This window comes from Anolis carolinensis, chromosome 3 (assembly GCF_035594765.1).
Source record: "Anolis carolinensis isolate JA03-04 chromosome 3, rAnoCar3.1.pri, whole genome shotgun sequence".
NCBI classification, from domain to species: Eukaryota; Metazoa; Chordata; class Lepidosauria; order Squamata; family Dactyloidae; genus Anolis; species Anolis carolinensis.
In genome coordinates, this window is record NC_085843.1 from 234,026,386 (window position 1) to 234,051,738 (window position 25,353).

General features: G+C 40.6%; 1 protein-coding gene across 1 annotated transcript in view; it reads right to left on the minus strand.

The window, feature by feature from the left end:
* The window catches only part of mms19 (MMS19 homolog, cytosolic iron-sulfur assembly component), a 48,370-nt gene that overhangs the window by 14,376 nt on the left and 8,641 nt on the right, over nt 1-25,353 (minus strand). Inside the window, exons 2-23 of the mRNA XM_062976353.1 lie at nt 24,834-24,882; nt 17,664-17,764; nt 15,599-15,684; nt 14,229-14,303; nt 12,981-13,050; nt 12,764-12,892; nt 12,339-12,400; nt 12,085-12,171; nt 11,083-11,157; nt 10,760-10,837; nt 10,154-10,292; nt 9,681-9,835; nt 9,362-9,440; nt 7,825-7,950; nt 7,471-7,552; nt 5,881-5,984; nt 5,067-5,204; nt 3,255-3,410; nt 2,424-2,517; nt 2,119-2,221; nt 1,941-2,018; nt 1,668-1,794 (exon numbers count right to left, since the gene is read on the minus strand). Coding sequence (XP_062832423.1) covers nt 1,668-1,794; nt 1,941-2,018; nt 2,119-2,221; nt 2,424-2,517; nt 3,255-3,410; nt 5,067-5,204; nt 5,881-5,984; nt 7,471-7,552; nt 7,825-7,950; nt 9,362-9,440; nt 9,681-9,835; nt 10,154-10,292; nt 10,760-10,837; nt 11,083-11,157; nt 12,085-12,171; nt 12,339-12,400; nt 12,764-12,892; nt 12,981-13,050; nt 14,229-14,303; nt 15,599-15,684; nt 17,664-17,764; nt 24,834-24,882 — 2,193 coding nt within the window. The remainder of the gene's footprint in view (nt 1-1,667; nt 1,795-1,940; nt 2,019-2,118; nt 2,222-2,423; nt 2,518-3,254; nt 3,411-5,066; nt 5,205-5,880; nt 5,985-7,470; nt 7,553-7,824; nt 7,951-9,361; nt 9,441-9,680; nt 9,836-10,153; nt 10,293-10,759; nt 10,838-11,082; nt 11,158-12,084; nt 12,172-12,338; nt 12,401-12,763; nt 12,893-12,980; nt 13,051-14,228; nt 14,304-15,598; nt 15,685-17,663; nt 17,765-24,833; nt 24,883-25,353) is intronic.

The window sequence follows — 25,353 nt, forward strand, 5'->3', positions numbered from 1 at the left end:
AGCTGAGTGGCTGGCCTCCCGGTCCGGCTCCGGTAGACATTCTGGCCTAGGTTAATTGGTGCTTAGGGTGGCGGAGTCAAACTGTCAGGACCCAGGCTGCAGGGCACCAATAACCATACACAGAGGCCAGAATCTATCTAATATCTTTATTGAAGAAGTATATAAAGTTAATAAAAACAAGTGTAGAAAATAGTCCAGAGTTAGACCTTTCAGGAAAGGTCAAAATTAGTCCAAAGAAACAATGTCCAATATGAAATATTAAGGTCCAAAGTTGTAATCCAATAACCGAAACACTCACTTTGCCAGGCAAAGTGAGGGGAGATGACAAGGTCCTTAGTCCATGAAACTTGAGCGTGGCTATGGAGTAACTTGAAACAAGGCTTGGTACAAGGTAGCAAGGAACGAGAAGCAAGGACAAGATCCGTGGAATTACTTGGCAAAAATCCGGAAAACAAGGCAAGGCTGAGTCCTAAGAAACAAGGCAAGATCCGTGGAGGTAAACAAGGCTGAAACGGGAACGAAGGCTTGGAAACAGGAACGAGGCTTGGAAACAGGAGTGCGCTGTCCACACACAACTTACTCCCGTTGCTGACGAATTGACTCCGCAAGAACCCTCTGGGAGCAAGGAACCTAAATAGGCCTTGTTTTCCCCACCAGAGAACACTTCTCTGGGGAACCAGAAACGAAAGTCAATCTCTGTGTCCAGATGTATGACTCCCTAAAATTTCTCATGGGAACAGGCTTAATCATCTGAATGCTTTGCTGCTATTCTCAAACTCCTGCGATTAGCCTGTTGCACTCCTTTCTGCTGGAGATAGTAATTACGGCGCGAAAAAGGGGGAGAACTCGACTCCGGGCTTGTTTGGGAGATTTCTGGAAGACAAGCCTCTTGCAGATGCAAAGGCTCAATTTCTGGCTGAAATGGTTCCCTTTCTGGCTGAAATGGTTCCTTTTCTGGCTGAAATGGTGGAAAACCCAAGTTCTCCTCTTCGTCAGTCACAACAGCACTAGGAATGGGACTACATGGCCCATGACTCATCACACCCTGTGACCTCCCCTTGAGCTGTTTATTTGGGATTATTGTGCTCTCTGTACTTGGTCCTTGCTTGATATTGTTGATACCATATTTTTTGATTGACCCTACTTTTCCACTTGCAGAGCTAGTTTACTGTTTTTCTTTGAAATACGATAAATATTCAAAAACATTTAACCTACTGATGCCTCAATTAATGTAATTTTATTGGTATCGATTTTTATTTTGAAATTTACCAGTAGGTGCTGCATTTCCCATCCTCGGCTTATACTCGAGTCATTAAGTTTTTCCATTTTTTGTGGCAAAATTAGGTGCCTCAGCTTATATTCGTGTCAGCTTATACTCGAGTATATACAGTGTTTTGAACCAGTTTTAAACCATTTTGACTGTTTACTTTATAATACTGTTAATATTTAATTCTATTTCAATGTTTTTATATTTTTAGGTTTTAAATTTATTATATTGGTTTTACTGTGAACTTCTTTAAGTCTCTTTTTTAAAAGAAAAAGGAGGAAATAAATAATAATAATAATCCCCTTGTATCAATCAACAAGGTTTCATCCAACCAGCAATAAATGTGTCATAAGTGTCAGAGCTCTCTGGTGATTAAGTTTATATATAATCCAGTTATTACCTGCTGGGTGTTTGTTAACAAGACCTGCAAAGCATTTGGCCGCAACTGTAGAAGTAAATGGGCAATCGTAGGAGCAGCTCAGGGCTAGCAGTTCACGTAACAACCGGTCCTGCTGAGGAATTGGAACCTGCCAAGAAACAAGAAGAAAGGAAAGCTATGGAGGCAAATCTTCAAACTATCCTCTGGTTACCAGCACTACTTGTGTAGGCACTAGGCATAGAGCAAATCCGTTATTTCAACCATGGTGCCCTCATCATCTCTCCCAGAACTCACATTCCTTGGCAAAGAACAGACAAAGGCCATGAGGAGAGCAACAAGCCTTCTCTGGGCTGCCATTGGAGACTCCCCATCCTGTAGAAGAGACAAGATCACTTTCAGTAGAGGCCATTTTGAAGCTTCTCACCATAACCTCCCCAAACAGTAAAAGCGGCACCCCATTCATCCAAAATACCTGGAAAGGCTGGAAAGTGCTTGGGAAGCTGTTTCCAGGCAGAAAGGACAGCTCTCCATCTAGAAAGAGGGGTACCACTTTGGAAACACTCTGGGAAGCCAACCTGCCATAAAGACACAAGTAGCAGAAGGAACATCGTCTTATTGTATAATATGAAACATCATGAAATGAGTGAGAGAGGTGAAAACTAGACTATTTTCCCATCAAAGAGATAAACCTTAGGCTGTAACTCTATCATATCCAAAAACATAAGAAGCAAGATACACTGTAGGGACAGGGACCAGGCGAGATAGGAAGTTACTCACTCTGGGCTTAAGTGTATACAGGCAGTACTAATGACTGGTACCATGGCTGATAAAGCTTCCTCCTTTAGCAGCACCTTGCTTGTGTGGGAATTTTCTGAGAGCAAAAATAACAAAGCAAAGCAAAAACAAGAATGAGAGAGAATGGAAATTTCCCTTTACTCTTACATTTTCCTCCAAAGCAGATTTATTTATTTATTTACAGCATTTATATTCTGCCCTTCTCACCTCTAAGTGGACTCAGGGCGCATGACAGAACACATATATGGTAAACATTCAATGTTGTTATACAGATAGGACAGACAACAGATAGAGTTATGATATATATATATATATATTCCCATCTTTGAACTGCCAACCTTTCGATTAGTAAGATTTATTACAGCTGGTGATTAACCAGCTGTGCTAAAGTCTGGCCTCCAGATGTAACGCTCCAGATGTTTTGGGCTGATCACTCCCTAGCTAGTGCTAGCACAGTCAATAATGAATGAAACCTGAAGTCCAGAAGCATCTGGGTGGCCACAGCTGCACACATAGAGCATGCTTTTTTATTTATCATTTGCAGAATAGTTGTCTGATAAAGGGGAGCTGGTGGTACCTGGCCCAAGTAAATGCAGTTGGTGCAAACTAATATGTTAAGATGATTTAAAATAATGGATCTCAAAACATATGCATCTCAAAAGGAAGAGAACATTCCCTTTGAGATTCAGGGACATAAAGTACAAAACCAAAAACTATATCCATTAACATATGCAGTAAGGACAGTTCAACTTTAGCTACAGGCACTGGCAGAATGCAGAGAGGATGAGTTCTGTGCCGATCTCCACGTCTTACCTTGCATAGCAGCCTGCACACCTAAGCCCAAGAGGCAGGGCACCACAGCCTGGTGAAAGAACCAGTAACTCTGAGGATCTTGCTGACATTTCAATGCCACTTGTTGCAGGCTCTGGCATACAGACACGACAAACTGGGTATCTGATGGTATCTTGCCTATTAAAACAATTTAAAAAATAGTAACATGCAGTATTAAAAAGCATTTTGGATAAATTAGTAGTTCCCATGTACTTGAAAAATAATGACGGTAACACATTGCCTGCATTTGGTTGTTTATATTAAACTCTGTTTAATAAGCTATGGCACTAATGAGCCTTTTGTGCAAGGAAATGTCCACTTTGTTCCTCCTCTACCCAAGTAAAAAATCAGACCAGAAAGCCTTAAATTAACCATAGTTTAGTGTTCCTGGGAAGTTATAATTACTCCTTGAGAAACAAGTTAGGCTATTAAGCTGTAGGTTGCAGCTATAATCTCAAAAGGTCCCTACACCATGGCAGCAATAGAATGTATATCCAAAGATTATACTAATCCTTAACTTTTAATGACAAATTATACTTTTCCTGCTCTTAATAAATAAAACATTATGGGACTAGACAAGACTGAAAGATAATCAAGTCCAAATTACTGGCCTAAGAAAGAGCCTACACACTTCTAATAAAAGGTTGGTGGGCAAAGTGTGACCTGCTGGCTGGATGCAACAAACAGATTTCTTTTAAATGGCACTCAGGATACCCACTCCTCGAGTGAAAAATATGTATCATAAAATGACATCTGGAGAATATACAGAGCATTTTACCATGTTTGCCCCACCAATCCAGGGGTAAAAATGGTGGGGCTCGGCCTACTTGAGGGACCGCATCTCCTCCTATCAGCCCGCATGAGCCCTGAGATCATCGGGAGAGGCACTTCTTTTGGTCCCACCACCATCACAAGTACGATTGGTAGGAACGAGAGAGAGGGTCTTTTTGGTGGAGGCCCTGTGGCTCTGGAACTCCCTCTCCAAATAAGTGCATTTGGCCCCCTTACTATTGGCTTTTCGCTCCCAAGTCAAGATCTTTTTATGGAAGCAGGCCTTCCCCGACAAACCACAATAAGCAGCCTATCTCAATCAGGAAAGGCTTACATGGCCAAAGATTTGGAGCTTGGGACTTTTAATATGATGTTTTCGGATAAACCTCAGTGGCCTGAGGTCCAGGGATTTTAATGAAAATGGTAAATGTTATTTTAAAGCCTATTTATATGATTTATGTAATGTGGTTATGCAATGTGTTGGTTTTTTGTTTATATGCTTGGGTTGAGAAGATGTTGTGTTTTTGTATCATACAGTTTTGCTTTTTACAATTTGTTTACTGCTTTGAGTCTCACACATGGGAGAAAAGTGGGATATAAAAATAAATAAATAAATAAATAAATAATAAAATGCCCCCAGGGATGCAGAGAACATTTCTGCCATGTAATGAAGGGCCCAGGCAAATTTTGGCTCAAAAGACAATTGTTTAAAAACAGGGCATCCATTCTCTCCTTACTGTTAAAAAAGGCCTCTTTTGAACCTCAACTGGACCAGGAATGTCTAAAAGCATGGAAGAAAGTATCATGCTTTTAAGGGCATTTGGTAGTAATTATTATTTGTTTCAGGAGGTACAGTGTGGGACTATGGTCCTTCAAGATCTTTCAAGAGCATCAACATAGCCCTCTAGCCTTCCACAGTTGCCTACCCATGCTCTAAGACAAATACGAACACTTGCAAGCATTAGACAAACATCTTCCTTCCCCACTGCACACAAAAACTCCAAATTTTAATCAAATACTTACCTTCCTGAACCTGCTGCAGTTGCTCCAGGAGAACTGGAACGGTTTCTCTCACTATACTTGGATGTGTGGACACTGCTGCCAGGGCTTTCAAGTAACGCTCCTGGTGAGATGGATTGATATCCTCCAGCACTTCTGAAACTGAGAGCACAGGGGTTAAATGGGGAGACTGTCCAAAGCAATAGGTCATGAAGGTAAGAAAAGTTAGCCCTAAAAATTAAACACACCTTACTTTAACATTCCTCTTGAAATATCAGCTGGAGATAGCAAAGGGGCAGATTAAAGCAACAGACACCCCCAGTTTTGCAGATTTCACATATATTTGATTATTCGTAAGTCTGAAATGTCAGCTCTGCTTTGAGATTTTGGGGCTGCCATGTGAATATTCAAACTACAGCTATGTTCCCAGGAAAGGAGTGAGGGGACTGTTCATGAGGCAGACATGCTGTGTATTTTGTTTCACCTAGTATCTCCCTTCCTTTCTCAGAGGGACACTCATGACATGCAAGAAGAGGAGGAATTGGGATCCAGAGGGTAAGTGAAATGTCACACAGGGACAGCTTCTTCTCTTCCCTCTGGGATCACACCAGGGAGCTCACCCCCCCCCCCCCAGAGCAGCAGATCATTTCTTCCAAGAATCATATATCTGCATAATTTTCACTTTCATGGAACAGCTGCACACGTAACTCCCTGCAAAAGTGGAGGAACAACTGCACTTGTAACAACTTGGTTGCATATACTAGCTGCACTAACCCATGGAAATACTCTTCTATACACATATAGAAAGATAACATTGAAAGAAGAAGTCTATACTCACCTGTACCTGTCTTCAGTTTTCCTGAAAACTTCTGAACCAAACACCGGCTGAAGACTTCTGGGTAGGTAGGGGCCAGCGTACCAGCAGCCTCCATAGCTGCCAAACTATAGGAGTAAAAAAAAGGGTCAATCAGAACACAGTTCTACTGTGTTGTGTATATTCTTGTTCTTTATAAAAATTTAAAATGTATTCCACTTTTTTTCTTGGACAAAGGAATAGGGCATGTAATGATGCAGGCTTTTGCTAACTTATTCCTACTGGATTTTCCTGAGAACTGTTAGAAAATGATGGAGTTGTTTACAATTATGCAGAGATATAGTAGAGTCTTAATGGAAGCCATCCAAAGACAGAGGTCTGAATTCAAAGCATGCTGAATGGGGAGTGTTGGACAGGACAAGAACTGAAAATTGAACAAAATTAAGAAAAATTAACAAATTGTATGGTACCCCCCGCCCCAAAAAAAGTCTCTAAAGGTAAGTATAAAATTAAGCTTTAAAGGATTCCTGCACAGAGCTGAGGATTTTACAGCCAAATGTTTATTTATGCTACTGGCAGGTGATTTAAAAGAGTATCTGCTAAAAGAACAGAACATAATGAGCTGAACATGTAAGTTAGAGCCCAGAATGTTAAACCAGAACATTTTTCATAAGAGTGCAAAAAACTGAAGTTGTAAAGAAAGTTACTCACAAAAGTAGTATCAAAATGGCTCTCAGTATTCAACAGCAATGATAACATTATTTTTGTTTGCCATTTACAAGTAAGAGATTGGAGCCCTTGGTGGTGGTAGGACTGCTGACTGATAGATCAGCGGTTCGAAACTGGGGGGAGCGGGGGAGCTCCCTCTGTCAGCTCCAGCTCCCCATGCGGGGACATGAGAGAAGCCTTTCACAAGGATGGTATAACATCAAACATCCAGGTGTCCTGTGGACAATGTTCTTGCAGACAGCCAATTATCTCACACCAGGAGCAACTTGCAATTTCTCAAGTCGCTCCTGACACACACAAAAAAGGTAAGGGATTAATAGAATGCAGTAGGGATTTTTTTAGTCTGAAGTCTGAAGAAAAGCAAATCAAGATTCACATAAACAGGAAGTAGAGACCATCCCACAGCTCATGTGACTGCCAGACCCTACCCAAAAGATATCATTTATACTCATGTGTGCCCATACAGTAACCCCCTCCTTGCAATCAGGCTATTTTTTTAAAAAGCTTCCATCATCATGAATTAAGACTTTTTACATGCTTTCTACTGTGCAGAGGGTACTGGGAGGATGTCACAGTGCCAAATAAAGGATGGTTAACTCTACCTTTCCTAGTTATGTTCTACCTACAAACCTTTCCACTGCACTTATGTTTACACAATGAGATTTTCAAAATCTCACTGCTGGATGGGAGGGTGTAAGGGAAATGCCTAGTCTATAGATAAGAATCAAGGATGCCAGGAGCCAAATGGGTTGTCCTACATACCACAACATTGCAGCTGGCCAAAGTTTTCTCAGATTTGATTATAAGGATCAAACCACAATACATTTTTGAGCAGTTCAAGTGCCTGCTACTTCTCCTGTCCTGCCAGAAGGCCTCATAGCCCACCTGGTTTGGGGGTCTTCCTCAAACAGGATGAATTTTACAAGGTGGTCCACAAGCATCTCCACATCTGGTGGTTCCAGAAGCCCTGAAACAGAAAGGACCGATTGAGCCACAAAATCCTTTCCTTCTCATGCAGCAGAGCTTAGACACCTTTTCCACACTGCATTCCACCTCCCTGAGATTATATAAAGCCCATATAGTGTGAGCTATACACACTATAACATGTCAGCTTGACAGCCAGAAGTAGATGCACACAGCAGTCCCCCGGAAATCCATCCTCAGCCCTGCTAGGAAAAAATGCTGACAATTACCTAATTTTCCTCTGGCTTACTGGAAGTACTATAGAGTGCCACATACCTTGCAGTGACCCCAAAAAGGTAAGAGCTTGGATCCCAACCAACTGAAGTTGAACGTTGGGCTCAGCAACTGCAGAGAATACCATGGAACATAGAGATGCTTTAGGGAAAAGCAGTGGACTCTTATCTGCAAAGAAGAAGTACATATCCAGTGTAAGCAGTCCAAGCATTAAGGCCAGTGATCACAAGGCACCTGCAGCAATGCTATAACAATGATCAGTGTCTATTCCTTTCAAAAGGTCAGTGGGATTCGTGGTATTTGTTTGTAGTCTCTGGACAAGCCAGAGCCCCAAGTATTGTGGGTGAAAACACTACATGCATGAACTAAAACTTCTCTTTAAAAATAATTTTCAAACTATAGTCAAGTAAAAAAAAACAACAGCTAGAAAGAACCAGCCATAATTGTAAGGACCAAAGGCCAAATGAAAGGGCATATTCCTTGCTGCATGGCTGTAACTCCTTTGAGTGAAAGTTCCACAGCTGGGGTACTCTACCTATGAGCCTAGTATTGCAGAGGAAGGGACATGGTAGAGGGACAGAGCCTCTGTTGAGTAGCTAAGATTACAAGCAGGCTAGTATGTGAGGAGGTAACCTTTCAGATAAGTAATGTCCCCATTAGATAATGGAGAAATGTAAACCCTCTATATTTATGAGCTGCCATTAAGACAAGAGACAGGCATTCTAATGTAGGACATTCGTTTTCAAAGCTTACTTAGCTGGAATCACATCACCCTGTCTGTTCCATTATGTCCCATAATGCCTTTGGATTCGGCCCATAGTTTACCGTATAGAGCAATCAGATTGCAATTAATACAAATTTAGGAGGTCACTTTAAATAGATACATGTGAATAAAGAATATATGCTTGCATAGAGGGATGGCCACTTCTGCCTTTGAGATATTCTTTATGAGGAATGGATGAAAAATGTTTCTAACTCTGTTCTACTTGTTCAATGACAGCCAAGCCCCAAGGGCATTTGGCTTCTGAACATTTAGACACTTTCTAACAACTGTTTCCGAAAGTGCTGGGGCTAGAAACGTTTCCAAAAAAAGAGTCCTGTCAAACGTATTTTTCTTTTCTTTTCATCTCACTTGTTTAAATAAATATTAATTGGCTCCAACCCTTAGTCAGAGGTGAGGAATTACTGCCCATGGCTGCATGTGGCCCAAACACTTAATTGTCAATCTTCAACTCTCCTGCACACAACATCTCTTTCAACATTAAAAAAATCATTTTTGTAAAAAAAAAATTACCATCTTTTTTGTCCCCCACACCATTTTAGGTCCATTCAAATCAACTAGAAGTTCACTTTTGGATGAAAAAAAGACCTTTCCTGAACTAAAATGTTGGGAGCAGGAAATGTAAATACAGTATGTGGCAAACCATCTAGCGAGCCCACTAGGGGGCATGGGAGAGCCAAACTGCAAAATGTAAAAACATTTGGGCACAAAGTCTCAACCTCCAACCTCTGTTCACACCTACCTTACCCCAAGACATGCCACTATCCAGATTAAATGGATAAAGATAACTCATCTTACCTTCCTCCTCAGGGCCCCATGTTTGCCGCAGCTTCAAAAAACCAAGCAGCACCTCCAAGATTGTTCTGTGCTGGCTACTCTACAAGAGATCAAGAGGAGACAGGATGGGCTAGAGGGATGAAGAGCATGTTTTAAAAACACAGAGGAAGAAACTCAATCTGCAGGCTTTTGCCATCCATGGGGTTCTAGCCTAATCATATATCTGGAGTAGTGGTAGAAAAATCGCCCACTGAATTTCTTCTAATACAAAACTGAGACTACCCACCACTATTGTTGCTACTCTTCAACACATATGGGTTCTATTCCCATTCGTCCTCACCTGCACATGTTTGCTGTACTCTTCCACCAGCAAAGGAAGTACGCTACTTGTAATCTGGTAATAAGCTCGCAAAGAGCCCCCTGCAGCTGCCTGCAAAAGCTTGGCACTTGGCCACACCAGTTTCATGTCAGGCTCACACAGATGGTGTCTGCAATCTGAAATAAACAAGACTACTTGGAAGAAACAGCAAGGTTCTGCTAAAATTCTACCAAGAAACAACAGGATTTTATTCCACCTGACGAGGGATTGCACAGAATATCAGAATCTAGTGGAGAACGTGTTCTTCCTCACATCTGCTTTAAGCAGCTTCCATCTCTTTCTCCAGTGAGTCAACCTATTGCTGCAACAACACAACAGGATCTTTTCTCTGGGAGGTGGTTTACTTTCTGCAAATAGCATGTTATGAAGAAGGAATGGAATGCTTTCTGCTGGACTGGAAAGTGTCTTGCAAAGTAGGCCACTCCAGGGGTTACCTTGCAGAACGTTTTTAAGAAAGGATTCAAGAAGATCCTCATCATCAGGACTGAGTACCAAGCGGGACAGACAAGCAGTCAGAGCACGCAATGCTGCCAGACCTTCTCCTTCAATTTTCTCACTTGCTGTTTGAAAGACCTGCAGAAGGACAGAAGAAAATCCACTGTACAGTGCAACAGAAACTTGGTTTCATCAAACAGTACCACTCCAGAACTCAGTGTTTCAAAAAAGTCCATATGCCATAAACCAATTTTCTATTTTTCTCTTAAGAATGTCATCAAACATTAAATCACCTCATCGCTTCACTGAAGGAACTATGCAATATTTGAAGTGGTTTGCAGAATAGCAAACACAAACCCAGGCCAGCAAAAATGGCAGAACAGGAACAAGGTCTCGATGCACTTTCCTAAGAAACCCAGAACATTCTTATTCGGGAACATTCAGGACCCTTCCACACAGCTGAATAAAATCCCACATTATCTGCTTTGAAGTAAAATATATGGCAGTGTGGACTCAGATAACCCAGTTCAAGGCAAATATTGTGGGATTTTCTGCCTTGATATTTCTTGGGTTATATGGCTGTGTGGAAGGGCCCTCTGTCTCACCTCTCTTCGCAAAGATGACCAGAGACTGGGTAGGAATTCTTTCAGCTCTTTCTGTCCATAGATTGCACAGGCAGCACTCTGTAAAAAAAACAAAAAAACAAAACAGATGTTATCAGGTGAATGGCATTAGTGCCAGTAAAAAAGCTGCAGCATATGTCAAAAATAACTACCACCATCCCTTGAGGAAGCATGAATGATAAACATACCCCAGTGAAGGAATGGAGGACAAAGCGTAATGCTTGCATTGGGGTAAACTATAAGCACACACCAGACTGTATGACAATCTCAACCCACTCTTGGTCATCTTTGTTAAGAGCTCTTACCAGGGTTTGCAGGGAGTCCAACTTGGCACTTTGTACATCTGAGTCCATTTTCTCAATGAGCAAAGGCAGCAAGAACTATGGGAGGAAAAAAAGATAGCAAAAGCCTCTGGTAACCAAACATCTGCTTGTGCTTGAAGGCCAAAAAAAAGGTGAAGGTTTTCCCTAGACATTAAGTCTAGTTGTGTCTGACTCTGGGGGTTGGTGCTCATCTCCATTTCTAAGCCGAAGAGCCGGTGTTGTCTGTAGACACCTCCAAGATCATGTGGCCGGCATGACTGCATGGAGCTCTGTTACCTTCCTGCCAGAGAGGTCCCTATTGATCCACGCACAATAGCATATTTTCGAACTGCTAGATTGGCAGAAGATGGGGCTATCAGTGGAAGCTCACTTTGCTCTACGGATTCGAACCACCAACCTTTCAGTCTGCAACTTCAGCAGCTCAGCGGTTGAATCTGCTGCACCACCAGGGGCTCCCAGTTTGGAGAACAAATTATGTTCTATAAATGATATAAAGCCTATAGAACTGCACAGCTCTACAACTTTCTGACTTCATTCTCTAATTCAAGAATTTAAATTAATTAATTACTTTTCAATCTTGCCTTTCTCCTAGTGCGAGACCCGCACTGGAAGCAAAATGTAATCACCAAGGCAACACTTGAATTCATTGTCTGAAAATAGAAGTCTGAAAGACCAGTCTGGAGGAAATTCAGAAGAACCAGAAATGAGATAAATGAAGAAAGCCTGTTCCCCCATGCCTGCTCAAATATCAAACCTGACACCACCAACAGGGCCAAGTCTTAAAATTACCTGTAACTATGTAATTACCTGTAACACATGGATTAAATACATTTTTCAGCCAAAAGGTTTGCAAATTTACACTAACTATTCAACAGTTTGTTTGTCCCTGCAGTCAGAGATTGATCAGCTCAGTACTTTAAGTCAAGAAGAGAAAGTCCACAGGGACATAGGTCTTGTTTGAATATGACATCCTAGTTGCCCTACCTCTGCAAAAATGGGAGTGGCAGTCAGCACTGCCCGCAGGCTGACAATCAGGTCTCCTCTCTGGATTCCATGAGCATCATTAGGGGGCTGCAAGAGAATCAGAAATGGAAAACTATACTCATAAAAGCCTCCCTGTGTCAGTAAAGCTGGCCATATAAAACTCTTGATTTCACACAGCAGATGAACCATCACTCCTTATAACCATATTTTGCACAGGGAAACTGGTTAGAAAAAAAAAGAATTAGCTCACTCACAGGATTGAAGTCGATGGGAAAGTAGCAGGAAGTCACTTCAAACAGTTCCTCTGCAAAGGGCCCTACAAAATTGAAACAGTATTATAAGTCTGCTGAGTGACCCACCCCGCCAGACACAATTGTAGGTTAATTCAAAACAAGAGGGCAGAGGCTCAGAAACTCTGACTGAATCATTTGTAGCCTGATTAACGTAATCAATCCGCAAGGCCACAAAGCAAAAGGAAAATTAATTCTAAGGGTTGACCGCAGACACCTTTCAGTTCTGGTTTTATATTTCCTAAATTAAGCTTGCCTCAGCTGTCTTCCAATGCTCAATGTCTGTCCCACCAGCTGGAACAATACAACAGGTATTGTAAGAAGACTGACTAACCCACCACCCTAAGCTCTCCCATTTTACGATCTGGATGGTAAGAACTTTGACTTACCTAGTGCATAGCCCTTTACAATTATATCTCGAACAATCTGGAAGGCTATTAACAGGTTGCGTGGGTCTTTCTCTCCATCCATTACCTGGATGAAGCCAAAGGTGAAATCAGCTCCCAAGCTTTTAAGTTCTGTGGAAGAAAGCAATCGATAAAAAAAGTTTCCAGAGTTTTCAATTAGGATGTTTGACACAACCCTTTCCATTGCTATCCCTCTTACCTGCCTCTCGGCTGCTCATGAAGTTTATGATGATACTGTAGACTGTATGGCGATCCAGTTGCAGCAAAGACTAGAAGATGAGGGAAACACAGAGTGAGATACATTAATATTGCAAATATCATTTTTTTTCTTTTAGAGATTCATACCCTTCTCAATTCATTTTTTGTGACTTTTCTTCTATCATAATTTTGTATTCTTCTGCCAGGCACCCCATTTGACAGAAGGGCAACCACAATAAACTAAATGCAAATCTGAGCACTTCCTCATACTCTGCAGAAGGCCAGAATATTCAACAGCCCATAACACTTCCCCTTTATCTTTCAATTGAGAGAAGCTATAAATAATTTTTTGTTCCATGTGAAATACAGGATACCTCTTGACATGATATAACTGTATATAGTAGAATATGTAAACATCATGGAATGCACAGGAGGTATTTTTTATAGCCCTATTAATTTGAGATGTAATCCAAGGCCTCTGCTCTGTCACGTGAGGTCATTATTCTTGTTGAAATTTACAGCAATGGCTTGCCAAAGGGCATGGTGGAGACAGATTTGAATCAGTTTAAGAAGCATCCAGTATAACCAGTTATGAAGCATCATATATCAGACTATGTTGTATGACTAGCATTAAAGTTAGCAAGAATACAGTTCTCCACAAAATATCTTAAGAGGTGAAAATAAAAGTGGAGCTTGCAAAGAGTTAAATCTATAAACAAGAAAGCCTATAGTTGACAGATTCCAAAATGTTAAGTCATAGAGGTTGAGTGATCACATTTGGAACATCTAAAGGACCAGTCTTTAATTCTACACTCTGATTCTCTTGAAATCAAAAGACTCTGACAAGCAAGGGGAAACTAAGTAAACAATTGCCTACTGTGAATCACTGTAGACCAAGCATGGGCAAACTTTGGCCCTTCAGGTGTTTTGGATTTCAACTCCAAAGTTTGCCCATGCCTGTTGCTCACCAAAGCAAGCACATGAGACCAGATTAACCAGAACACTACAAATGATGTTAATAGAAAGGTTGAAGGAAGGGTTTATAGAGGGAATGTAAGTCTACAGGCCCTTCCAAACAGCCCTATATCCCAAAATAGCAAGGCAGAAAATCCCACAGTATCTGCTTTGAACTGGGTTATCAGAGTCGACACTCTGATAATGTGAGATTTCTTGCCTTGATATTCTGGGATATAAGGCTGTGTGGAAGGGCCCTAGATGAGGGAAGCTATGGGCGGCTTCTCCTGCTCACCTGGACATGCACCTCCTGGAAGATGGCTTTGAGAACAGATACTGCCAGGCCCGAAGCCAACGCCTCGCACATACTCTGTAGACAAAACAAATTATAGTGACTATGCTGGCTACCTTCATTAAGCAATGGCAGCCTGCAATGATTAGCTTATGGACACCGGGTATTCTGTATGCAAAATGAAAAACAATTTTTCAGAAAACACCATTTTATAAAATATTAGGACTGAACTCACCACCCAACACCAACAAGCAATTTAATATAGAAGTGTGACAGTAAGTCAGTCTTAAGTAAATAAAGCAACAAAAGTGTACAATAAATCTGATGTTTATACATTCCCAAGAAGACTCAGAAAAGATTTCCTTTTCTCCAGTACATATTATTTAAAACAGTTTATTTTACCGATCTCATGTAAATGAGTCATAGCTGCAACCCTTCTGTTCTAATAGCACTACACTTCCCTACTATTAACTAAAAGGATACTGTAACTATTAATAGTGTTACAAATGGATTACTTATTACAGGTTGAGTGTCCCTTATCCAAAATGCCTGGAGCAAGAGGTGCTTGGGATTTTTGTCCCAGATTTTGTAATACAGTAGAGTCTCTTATCCAGCATTCGCTTATCCAGCGTTCTGGATTATCCAATGCATTTTTGTAGTCAATGTTTTCAATACATCGTGATATTTTGGTGCTAAATTCGTAAATACAGTAATTACTATGTAGCATTACTGCCTATTGAACTACTTTTTCTGTCAAATTTGTTGTATAACATGATGTTTTGGTGCTTAATTTGTAAAATCATAACCTAATTTGATGTTTAATAGGCTTCTCCTTAATCTCTCCTTGTTATCCAACATATTCGCTTATCCAACGTTCTGCCAGCCCGTTTATGTTGGCTAAGTGAGACTCTACTGTACCTGTATTTACATATATGTCCATAATGAGATATCTTGGAAATGGGACCCAAGTCTAAACACAAAATTCATGTATGTTTCACATACACCTTATATACCTAGCCTGAAGATAATTTTATTCTTTAATTTTTATACATTTGACCCAGAAACGTTTGTGTAGACCATAGGTTCCCAAACTTATTTGGCCTACCGCTCCCTTTCCAGAAAAAAATATTACTCAGTGCCCTGGAATTTTTTTAATAGCAATTAAACAGAAAGATATATGTACCTGTGGCTATCGCCGCTCCCCTGAACTGCTGCAGCACCCACCAGGGGGCGGTAATGCCCACTTTGGGAATCACTGGTGTAGACCAAAAGCAAAGGTGGACATTTTGAATTTTGAGTATTTTAAATTTTGGAATGCTGGATAAGGGATGCTCAACCTGTACTAACAGTGGCAAATCAGAAGGAACTCTCACCAGAGCTTCGAGTCCCTGCAGCACAGATGGTATGACGAGGTGATGATCTTTCAGCCGGTTCTCATAAAACAAGACAAGGTGGGTTACTGGAATAGACAAGTATCATCAGGTTTTAGTTAAATAAGCATTTTTACCACAAATAAAAATCTCTATGGCACCAACATCGCAACATCTGAAAGCATCATTACAAGCACTTCTTAGCATTACTGTCAGCCTTCCCCTCATTTGGATCTTTACTTATAAGTTAAAGCATTCATTAGGGACAGTACGTTGATTTAAATGCAAATATACAATGCTTACAATGAAGAAAACCACCAGGAACAGGGACCTGAGAGTGAAAACGACAAAGCAACTGACTCTTTAAGATAATTCATCTTGCAGCATATTCCTCTATTCAAATTCATAGCTTAATGCACTTACTACCCTATGTTCTTAGGATTATAATTATGGGAAACTGACAGGAAATGTGCTGTTCACATAACTGCAGCACAAGATAAAGAGATGCTCTAGGGCAGTGGTTCCCAACCTGTGGGTTCCCAGGTGTTTTGACCTACAACTCCCAGAAATCCCAGCCAGTTTGCCTGCTGTTAGGATTTCTGGGAGTTGAAGGCCAAAACATATGGGGACACACAAGTTGAGAACCACTGCTCTAGGGGGACACTCAGTGATAGTCATTTTCAGGAACAGCATAGATGTGAGAACCTAGGGCTGGAGCATCTTATGCATATTTGTGGGAAACTTAAACAGAAGTCTGCAATCTATGGCAGATATAATGTTCAACTGTCTACTATTCAAACATCACTTTTTTGCTTCACGAAAACCTACTGTCCTATCAAATCAAACAGCATCCCATCCATCATTTTTCTCCTTAGCTCTTACCTTAGGTAAATGAAAACAGAGATACCCTGTTTCCCCTAAAATAAGACATCCCCAGAAAATAAGACCTAGTAGAGGTTTTGCTGAATTGCTAAATAGAAGGCCTCCCCCGAAAGTAAGACCTAGCAAAGATTTTGTTTGGAATCATGCCCGCCAAACAGAACACCAGAGCATGCAGGATCAGTAAATGTACATACCATAAAGTGTTGTACATGGAAATATTGGTAGTAACAAGAAATTCTTGATAGGATTCACAGTTTGTCTGGTTATGTTGGTTTATGATGACAACTACTGTACAGTATATAATAAATGTTCATTTTTTTGTTCAACAATAAATGTGAATTTTTCTTCATGGAATAATAAGACATCCCCTGAAAATAAGACCTAGAGCATCTTTGGGAGAAAAATTAATATAAGACACTGTCTTATTTTCGGGGAAACACGGTAGTTTGGAATGATACAAATCAGACATTGTTACTGTTATCATGTCACTGCTACTGTAATTTTAAAGAGCCAGTATATAGAATAAGTTTTAATGTTTACAGTATATTGGAAAGTGCTTATTGTACATTTAAAGGTTGTACTATTATTTGATGCTATGGCATATGGTTTGTACAATAAACAATCATTCATACCTTAGGCAGATATTATAAGGATTTTTTTTGCACCATTATCATGGTGATGTTCCTTTACTGGCTTCCAAATGAAGAAAATTACTATTTGTCAAGCATGACTCAACTAACAGTAGCTCATTACATTTACATGGGTTCAGGAAGATCCAAATTGCCAGAACATCAACAAAGGCTTCTGTTAAATTCACCACTTTAATCACTTTTTAGGATAAGGAAAGGGAACCTTCAGATATTTTGGACTCCAAGTGCCATAAAATCCAGCCCGCATGTCAATGGTGAGGTAGAATGGGACCTATAATACAAAACCACATGAGGGCACTAAATGCCTACCCCTGCCCAGAGGGCAAATCCAGACTTTCAATTAACCAGATTATATTCCAGTCACTCAACAAGATTGCCTACTGCATGCCACGACTAAAGAGTCATGGAACCATGCTCGTGTTTCTTCCCTCATTCCTCTCTACTAATCACAGTTAAACATAATCCTTTGAATATTGAGGCCAGTTCTGTAGAGCAAATGAGAATCCATCCCAGTAGACAGATAATAAACATCCTACCTTCCTGCTCTTGGAGTAGCGAGTAGCACTGCATGAGGACTTCAGAGAGCATTTGGATACCCCGTGTACGTATTCGTGGGTCTGCATTTTCAAGAGGAGATCTGTATTAGACAAAAAATGGAGACTTTAAAAGCAATAGGATATGGAGAAAAGAGAGAAAGAAAATATATTATTAACCATGATATATAGACATATGTGTGTTTACTGGTTGGGCTGGATTGTAAAGGAGAGATGCCTTGCTATGAACTAAACTTGGAGTCCTCGTGGACAACAAGTTAAACATGAGCCAACAATGTGATGCGGCTGCTAAAAAAGCCAATGGGATTCTGGCCTGCATCAATAGGGGAATAGCGTCTAGATCCAGGGAAGTTATGCTCCCCCTCTATTCTGCCTTGGTCAGACCACACCTGGAATACTGTGTCCAATTTTGGGCACCACAGTTGAAGGGAGATGTTGACAAGCTGGAAAGCGTCCAGAGGAGGGCGACTAAAATGATTAAGGGTCTGGAGAACAAGCCCTATGAGGAGCGGCTTAAAGAGCTGGGCATGTTTAGCCTGCAGAAGAGAAGGCTGAGAGGAGACATGATAGCCATGTACAAATACGTGAAGGGAAGTCATAGGGAAGAGGGAGCAAGCTTGTTTTCTGCTGCCCTGCAGACTAGGACACGGAACAATGGCTTCAAACTACAGGAAAGGAGATTCCACCTGAACATCAGGAAGAACTTCCTCACTGTGAGAGCTGTTCGACAGTGGAACTCTCTCCCCGGGGCTGTGGTGGAGGCTCCTTCCTTGGAGGCTTTTAAGCAGAGGCTGGATGGCCATCTGTCGGGGGTGCTTTGAATGAGATTTCCTGCTTCTTAGCAGGGGGTTGGACTAGATGGCCCATGTGGTCTCTTCCAACTCTACTATTCTATGATTCTATGATTCTAAACTGCTTTTCTCTGGTTTTGTCAGCCAAGTTCACACTGTAATTGAACATAAAAATAAGTAAATCTATGTTAAACTATAAGATCTCTCTTTCTCAACTAACTTCTCTTTGATGTGGACAGTACTCTGAAATGATAGGAGCACTCTTTTCAACATCCTTTCAGGATGCTCAAACTTTTTCTGTGGTCTTATCCAAAGCAATTCCTTACTTAATTGGTCAATTATTTCCCCTTTTTTTTCCAAGTTTGCATCTCCTTTAATAGCCACCCACTATTTTAGCAGCCAATACTATACTGGCTTGAGCACTGAACTACAGTTTGAATCCCATTCAGCTATGGAAATCCACTCAGTGATCTTGAGCAAGTCGGTTCCCAAGCCTAAGAAGGAGGCAAAAGGAAACCCCTTTTGAATAAATCTTGCCAAGAAAACCCTGTAGTAGATTTGTTTTAGCATTGTCCTAGGCCAGAAACAACTTGAAGACGCACAACAACAACTACCACAACTGAAAACCACAATATACTTGGCATCAACTGCTGATAAGCATTACTTGGAAGATTTAAAAAGGAAGGAAACAGATGAAAGACAGCTTCAATATGGGAACTAGCAGCTCTCATTATTCAATGATGCTTCAGAATAAAATAATGCTGAAGTCCTATTATTTCACCACAATTGGGTCAATAGAAACACTCCAATGACAAAAATACATGAAGTACCTTTATTGTACCTATGTCAATTCTGTCATATAGAAAACCGCAAGGACAATGTTTTTCTTGCTCCAGTTCCCTTCTTTATCATACTAGGGAAGGGATAATGCTGTTGACAAAGGAAACCCTACAGATTCAAAAGTGATTCTTACCACCTGAGAGCCCCCAGTGGCGCAGTGTGTTAAAGCGCTGAGCTGCTGAACTTGCAGACCGAAAGGTCGCAGGTTCGGATCCGGGGAGCGGAATGAGCGCCCGCTGTTAGCTCCAGCTTCTGACATCCTAGCAGTTCGAAAACATGCAAATGTGAGTAGATCAATAGGTACCGCTCCGGCGGGAAGGTAATGGTGCGCCATGCAGTCATGCCGGCCATATGATCTTGGAGGTGTCTATGGACAACGCCGGCTCTTCGGCTTAGAAATGGAGCTGAGCACCAACCCCCAGAGTCGGACACGATTGGAATTAATGTCAGGGGAAACCTTTACCTTTACGTAACTGAGAACAGGATAGAAAAGAACAACAAGCACCACTACCTGGAGTTTCCAGGTGCTTCCTACCAATGAACCCACTGACAGAAATAAGGGACAGCAGGATCGTATAAGGATCTTGAGAAAGTGTTAATGGTACATGAAGCATAAACTGCCACAAAGAAATGTTCCACATTGAGAAAGAGAGAGTGAGACAGAACAAATGACTAACATTCCTCTGCTAGCAGGCATTTGGGGAAGAATAAGGGGAGCATGGTTGGGGAAATGTGGGTGGGATTCAGGGGGAGATGGGTACTGAGTTTTAAAGGCTATTTTAAGTGTATTTATTATTACAGTATTTTAATATTTTTTTACCTTAATCCACATTGTACTATTTTAATTGTTTTTCTAACTTTTGTATTGTGCTTTTTAAACTATGACCAAAGTATGGGATTGTTAGCTACCTTGAGTCTCCAAGGGGAGAAAGGCAGGGTAAAAATAAACTAAATAAACAAAAATAAATAAATCCCAAAAAAGATCAGCAACTGTTCTGTTTTTGCATCATCATTACTCTGCCCAGTGTACTATAGACAACACACCCCCTCAAAAACTAGCCATTCAACAAAGAAATCGAATGAAGGCATTTTGACCCCCTATTTCTTCTCTCTAGCCTATATATTTTAGGCTTGTGCGACCAATGAAAAAAATACTCGGATGGGCGGATCGTTTCTAAAGTGTTTCTAAAATATCATAATGGGTCCGTATTGTAACTTTAACGATAACGAAATTTCTATTACTTTTTTGTTATGCAATTACACAAGTGGGGAAACTTCCAGGGCCCCCTCTCCCTCATTATTAGAGCTACCGGGATGCAATTTGCTACAATGGTAGAACACATTTACCACTGCTACCCCCCTCCCTCAAGTTTCAGAACATTTCACACATCCACTGATTTTTGGGAATTTTTAAAATTTGTTATGAACATTTTCAACAAACCTATAAGAGCTGTCTCTTTGAATTTCTATTTTCCATGATGCAACATAACCAGGGCATCATTCCCACCAAGTTTCAGAAAGATTTGCACATCTACTGATTTTTTAGGGAATTTTAACCAACATAAACTTAACAGAACTGTTTCACTAGAAGACCCCAGAGGCCATCCAATCCAACCCCATTCTGCCAGGCAGGAAAGGCACAGTCAAAGAACCCCCAACAGATGTCCTCCAGTCTTTGAAACAACAACAGGAAACTTATTAGGTATACTTTGGAGTTCCTGCTTCTCAACTTTGCCTACCTCACAGGGTTAATTAAACTCCCAACAATCCCTTTTTATCTCAAAATCCCTTTAGAGAATAAACACAAAAACTTTCAGGGAGGAATTTTGGGAAATGTATTTCAGGAAGGTGAGGACCCCTATGCCAGATAATTCAAAAGGCCATGCCTTAAACTACATTTCCCAGAATTCTGCTCGCTTCAGAATACCGGGGCTGCCTGTGTTAAAGCCTCAATGTGAGTGTGGTCTTTGCCTGTCTCTCTCTGGCCAGGCCATATGATGGAGGGGCTTCTTCCTTGCATGGCCATCTAGACAGATATCCCTCCCTACCTCCCACCAGCCCTGGGCTCCCCTCAGCACCCCCTTTGGGAAACAGCAGGGTTTCTCCCTTGACTCCAGGCCTCGCCATCCTCTTCGGGGCCCTTTGGGGGAACCAAACCCAGCCCTTTTGAGGGAGAAGCAGCGCCCGCAACAGAGACCTGGAGCCACTTACAAGGCCTACATAACTCTTCCGAAAAGTCACAGGTCTGTAGTTTGAAGCTTAAGTTTTTTGCATGGGCACCACCACTGTTTTCTAAAATCACATTTTATGTATGAATCTTACGAAAGAGATCCAACAGACAATGTACAGACAACTTTTTCCACAACCCTAATATTTATACTAGGTGGAAATTACTATCAATGTCCAGAGGACAGATAGAATAATGTTTGTTTAGAGGTGTGAACCTAGATTCAAAATCCCCATTTAGAGCAAATGTATCCTGCTAAGGGGGAGTGCCTCTTGAGCAGATGAAATGGCAGACTATGTATGCTCCTTGGAGGTTTCTGAGAGAAGAAGAGGTATAAATGCAGGGAACAAAACTAAAGGGAATCATAGAACCACAGAGTTGGAAAAGACCACACAGACCATCCAGTCCAACCCCTTGCCATGCAGGAACAGCACAATCAAAGCACTCCCGACAGATGGTCATCCAGCCTGTGCTTAACAGCCTCCAAAGGAAGAGCCTCCACCACGCTTTGGGGCTACAAGTTCCACTGTTGAATCAGGAAGTTCTTCCTAATGTTATAGAGGAATCTTTTCCTTTAATTTAAACCCATTGTTTCGAGATTTACTGTCCAGGGCAGCAGAAAACAAGTCTGCCCCCTCTTCCTTGTGACATCCTTTTCAAATATTTAAATATGGCTATCATGTGTCCTTTCTGCTGAATTAATGAACCTACCTATCAATTTTCACAATAATAATTTGCTTGTTTCTTGTGAGACTAGTCCATTTGGTAAAAGAGCTACTGATGCACTACACCTCCCAAGTTCTACTTTTTTTAATTGAAAAGGGCAATTTACCTAGCAGCAACATTGGCCAGCACAGGGGAAAGAGAAGACTGGATAGGTGCAAAGAAGAGAACTTCATTCCTTAGGTCTTAACACAAACAATGCAGGGGAAACTCACAGCAACCGAATGCAGGGGATGATGAGAGCACATCAGAAATGCCCAAACCTGCTGCCACTCTAACATTTGCTACATTTATTGATGTTCTTTCTTGGGCCCTTCCACACTGCCCCTATATCCCAGGATCTGATCCCAGATTATCTGCTTTAAACTGGAATATATAAAGGCCCTTTCATATAGCCATATAACCCAGAATATCAAGGCAGAAACTCCCACAATATCTGCTTTGAACTAGGTTATCTGAGTCCACACTGCCATATATTTCAGTTCAAAGCAGAAAATGTGAGATTCTATTCAGCTGTGTGGAAGGGGCTTAAATAAGTGGCTGCTAGAACAAGAGACATAATATCTGAGAGACATTAGCTACAATCCTAGGTTGCCAGGCCTGGTGTGGAATATGAGGTACCCAAAGAAATGGCCAAAATTAGACTTGAAAGTTAGGATGAAAAGATCATAAACACTTATCTTTGGGTCAAACAAAAGAGGCAAGTTTCACAGGGAAAAATTCAAAACGATGTACAATCTTGTACAATTTTATTCATCTGTGTGGAGGGGATATGAGTTCCCACTGACAGATAACCTGGAATAAACAGATAATCTAGGATCAGATCTTGGGATAAAGAGGCAGTGTGGAAGGGCCCTTGTTTAGATTTTTGCAGAAGGAATTCCAGAAGGTGCAATACTGTTTTATTTGATGGTTCCAGGCCAATTCCTGCCTAAGCAATATTCAGATACAGCAGACAAAGATAAGGAGGTCAAAAGAATGAGGCTGCGTGAATAGTTGCTTGCCTCCACCTAAGTCTGTGGTTTCCTTTAGAAATTTCCTGGTTTATGACTCACATTCATCCACTGTGCTATATTGAGGAATACTCATCCTTGTCATCTCACAAAACCAAGATCCTAGCTCATGAATTAACTCACACGAGCATCCTGAAGTTTACCAAAGTGGCTAAAAGGGAACTAGCAAGAGCACAGCCCTTCATTAAGGACAGCTCTTCACTCCTGAAATACTACATAATTGATGGGAAGACCAAGAAAATATGTAGCAGGAAGTCTTCAATTACATAATGTAGCTGAATGGATTCTTAATTTCCAGGATAACAACCAACTAAATATCATCATCTAAGCATCTTCATCACCACCTACCCTAGAGAACTATTCCAAAATCAAAGGACACTCAGGGGCCTTCCACACAGTCATATAACCCAGACCAGGGGTCCTCAAACTTTTTAAGTGGAGGGCCGATTCATGGTCCCTCAGATTGTTGAGGGGCCAAATTATCAATGAAAAAAAATGAACAAATTCCTATGATCACTGCACATGACTTGTTTGTAGTGCAAAAAAACAAAAAACAAACCCCAGCAACAATTACTTATTTATTTATGTATTACATTTATACCCCACCCTCTCTCACCCCGAAGGGGACTCAGAGCGGCTTACAAATTGTATGTACATACAATATATTATATTATTAGCATAGCACAAGATTAGCATTATATATTACTATATTGTACTATACCATTATACCGTAATATTATTAGTAATATTACATTTAATATATAATATATAATTAATATCATTATATTATACAATATTATTATATTGTATTATTATTATTAGCCACCCTGAGTCCCCTATTGGGTGAGAAGGGTGGGGTAGAAATACTGTAATAAATAAATAAATAAATAAATAAATATTATATTGTATTACATTAAAATATTTATTATCAATATTATATGTATACACAATATTTATTTTTTATTACAATATATGATATTATTACCATATCATTCATTTACAATATTTCATTTACAATATTGGTAAATGAATAAACAATACAATATTTAAAAATAAAAATAATTTTAACCAACATACTGTAAACTTATCAGGATTTCAGTGGGAAGTGTGGGCCTGCTTCTGGCCAATGAGATAGTCAAGTAGGATTGTTGTTGTGCCTTCAAGTCATTTCAGACTTTGGGTGAGCCTAAGTCTAAAACTAGGGTGGGGGCCAGGTAAATGGCCTTGGAGGGCCGCATCCGGCCCCCGGGCCTTAGTTTGGGGAACCCTGACCCAGACTATCAAGGCACAAAATCCCACAATATCTGCTTTGAACTGTGTTATCTGAGTCCACACTGCTATATATTCCAGTTCAAAGCAGATAAAGTGGGATTTTATTGAACTGTGTGGAAGTGGCCTCAGTATCATCTTCTAGGCACCTTTCTAAAACATGCATTGCAAACAGCACCTAACAGGTAGGTGTGAGGCACCCAAAGAGTGGAGGTTTACTGTGACTGTATCAGTGTAAAAGTTTTTCATAGAAACTAAATATTCCTGTTAAAGCAGATGTTCCACTTACCCAAGGTTTTCCACAACATCTAAGATGGTACAGGTTCCAGCTTTCACTCCTAAGAAAAGAAATACATTCTGATTAAATGTTGTTCTATGGGTTTTTTTAAAAAAAAAAACAGGCACCAGTTTTTAAAACAAATGGAGACATGGAAATATACCATATTTCTTTGATTCTAAGATGCCATTTGTCAAGAGTCAGACGCCAGTTAACATACAAAACAGAGTTTATTCCGAAGATAAGCCAGAAAATAACATAAACACAGGAAATATCCTTGAAACACTTCACTTTTCAGTGTTTCGAGAGTAGATTGGACAATAATAACTCAAAAACGAGCCACGCTAATTTCCCATGCTGGCATTCAATAAAAAACTAAATAACGCTTCAATTCAGCTTTGGAAAACAAATAGTTAATTGCTGGAAAATAAACAAACTAGAAAAGCAATAAAGCTGCTTCCACGGTGCAGATAAGCCGAAAGCCTCAAAGGGATGATGAATAGCCGTCGTCAGAAGAATCCAAGGTCAGGTC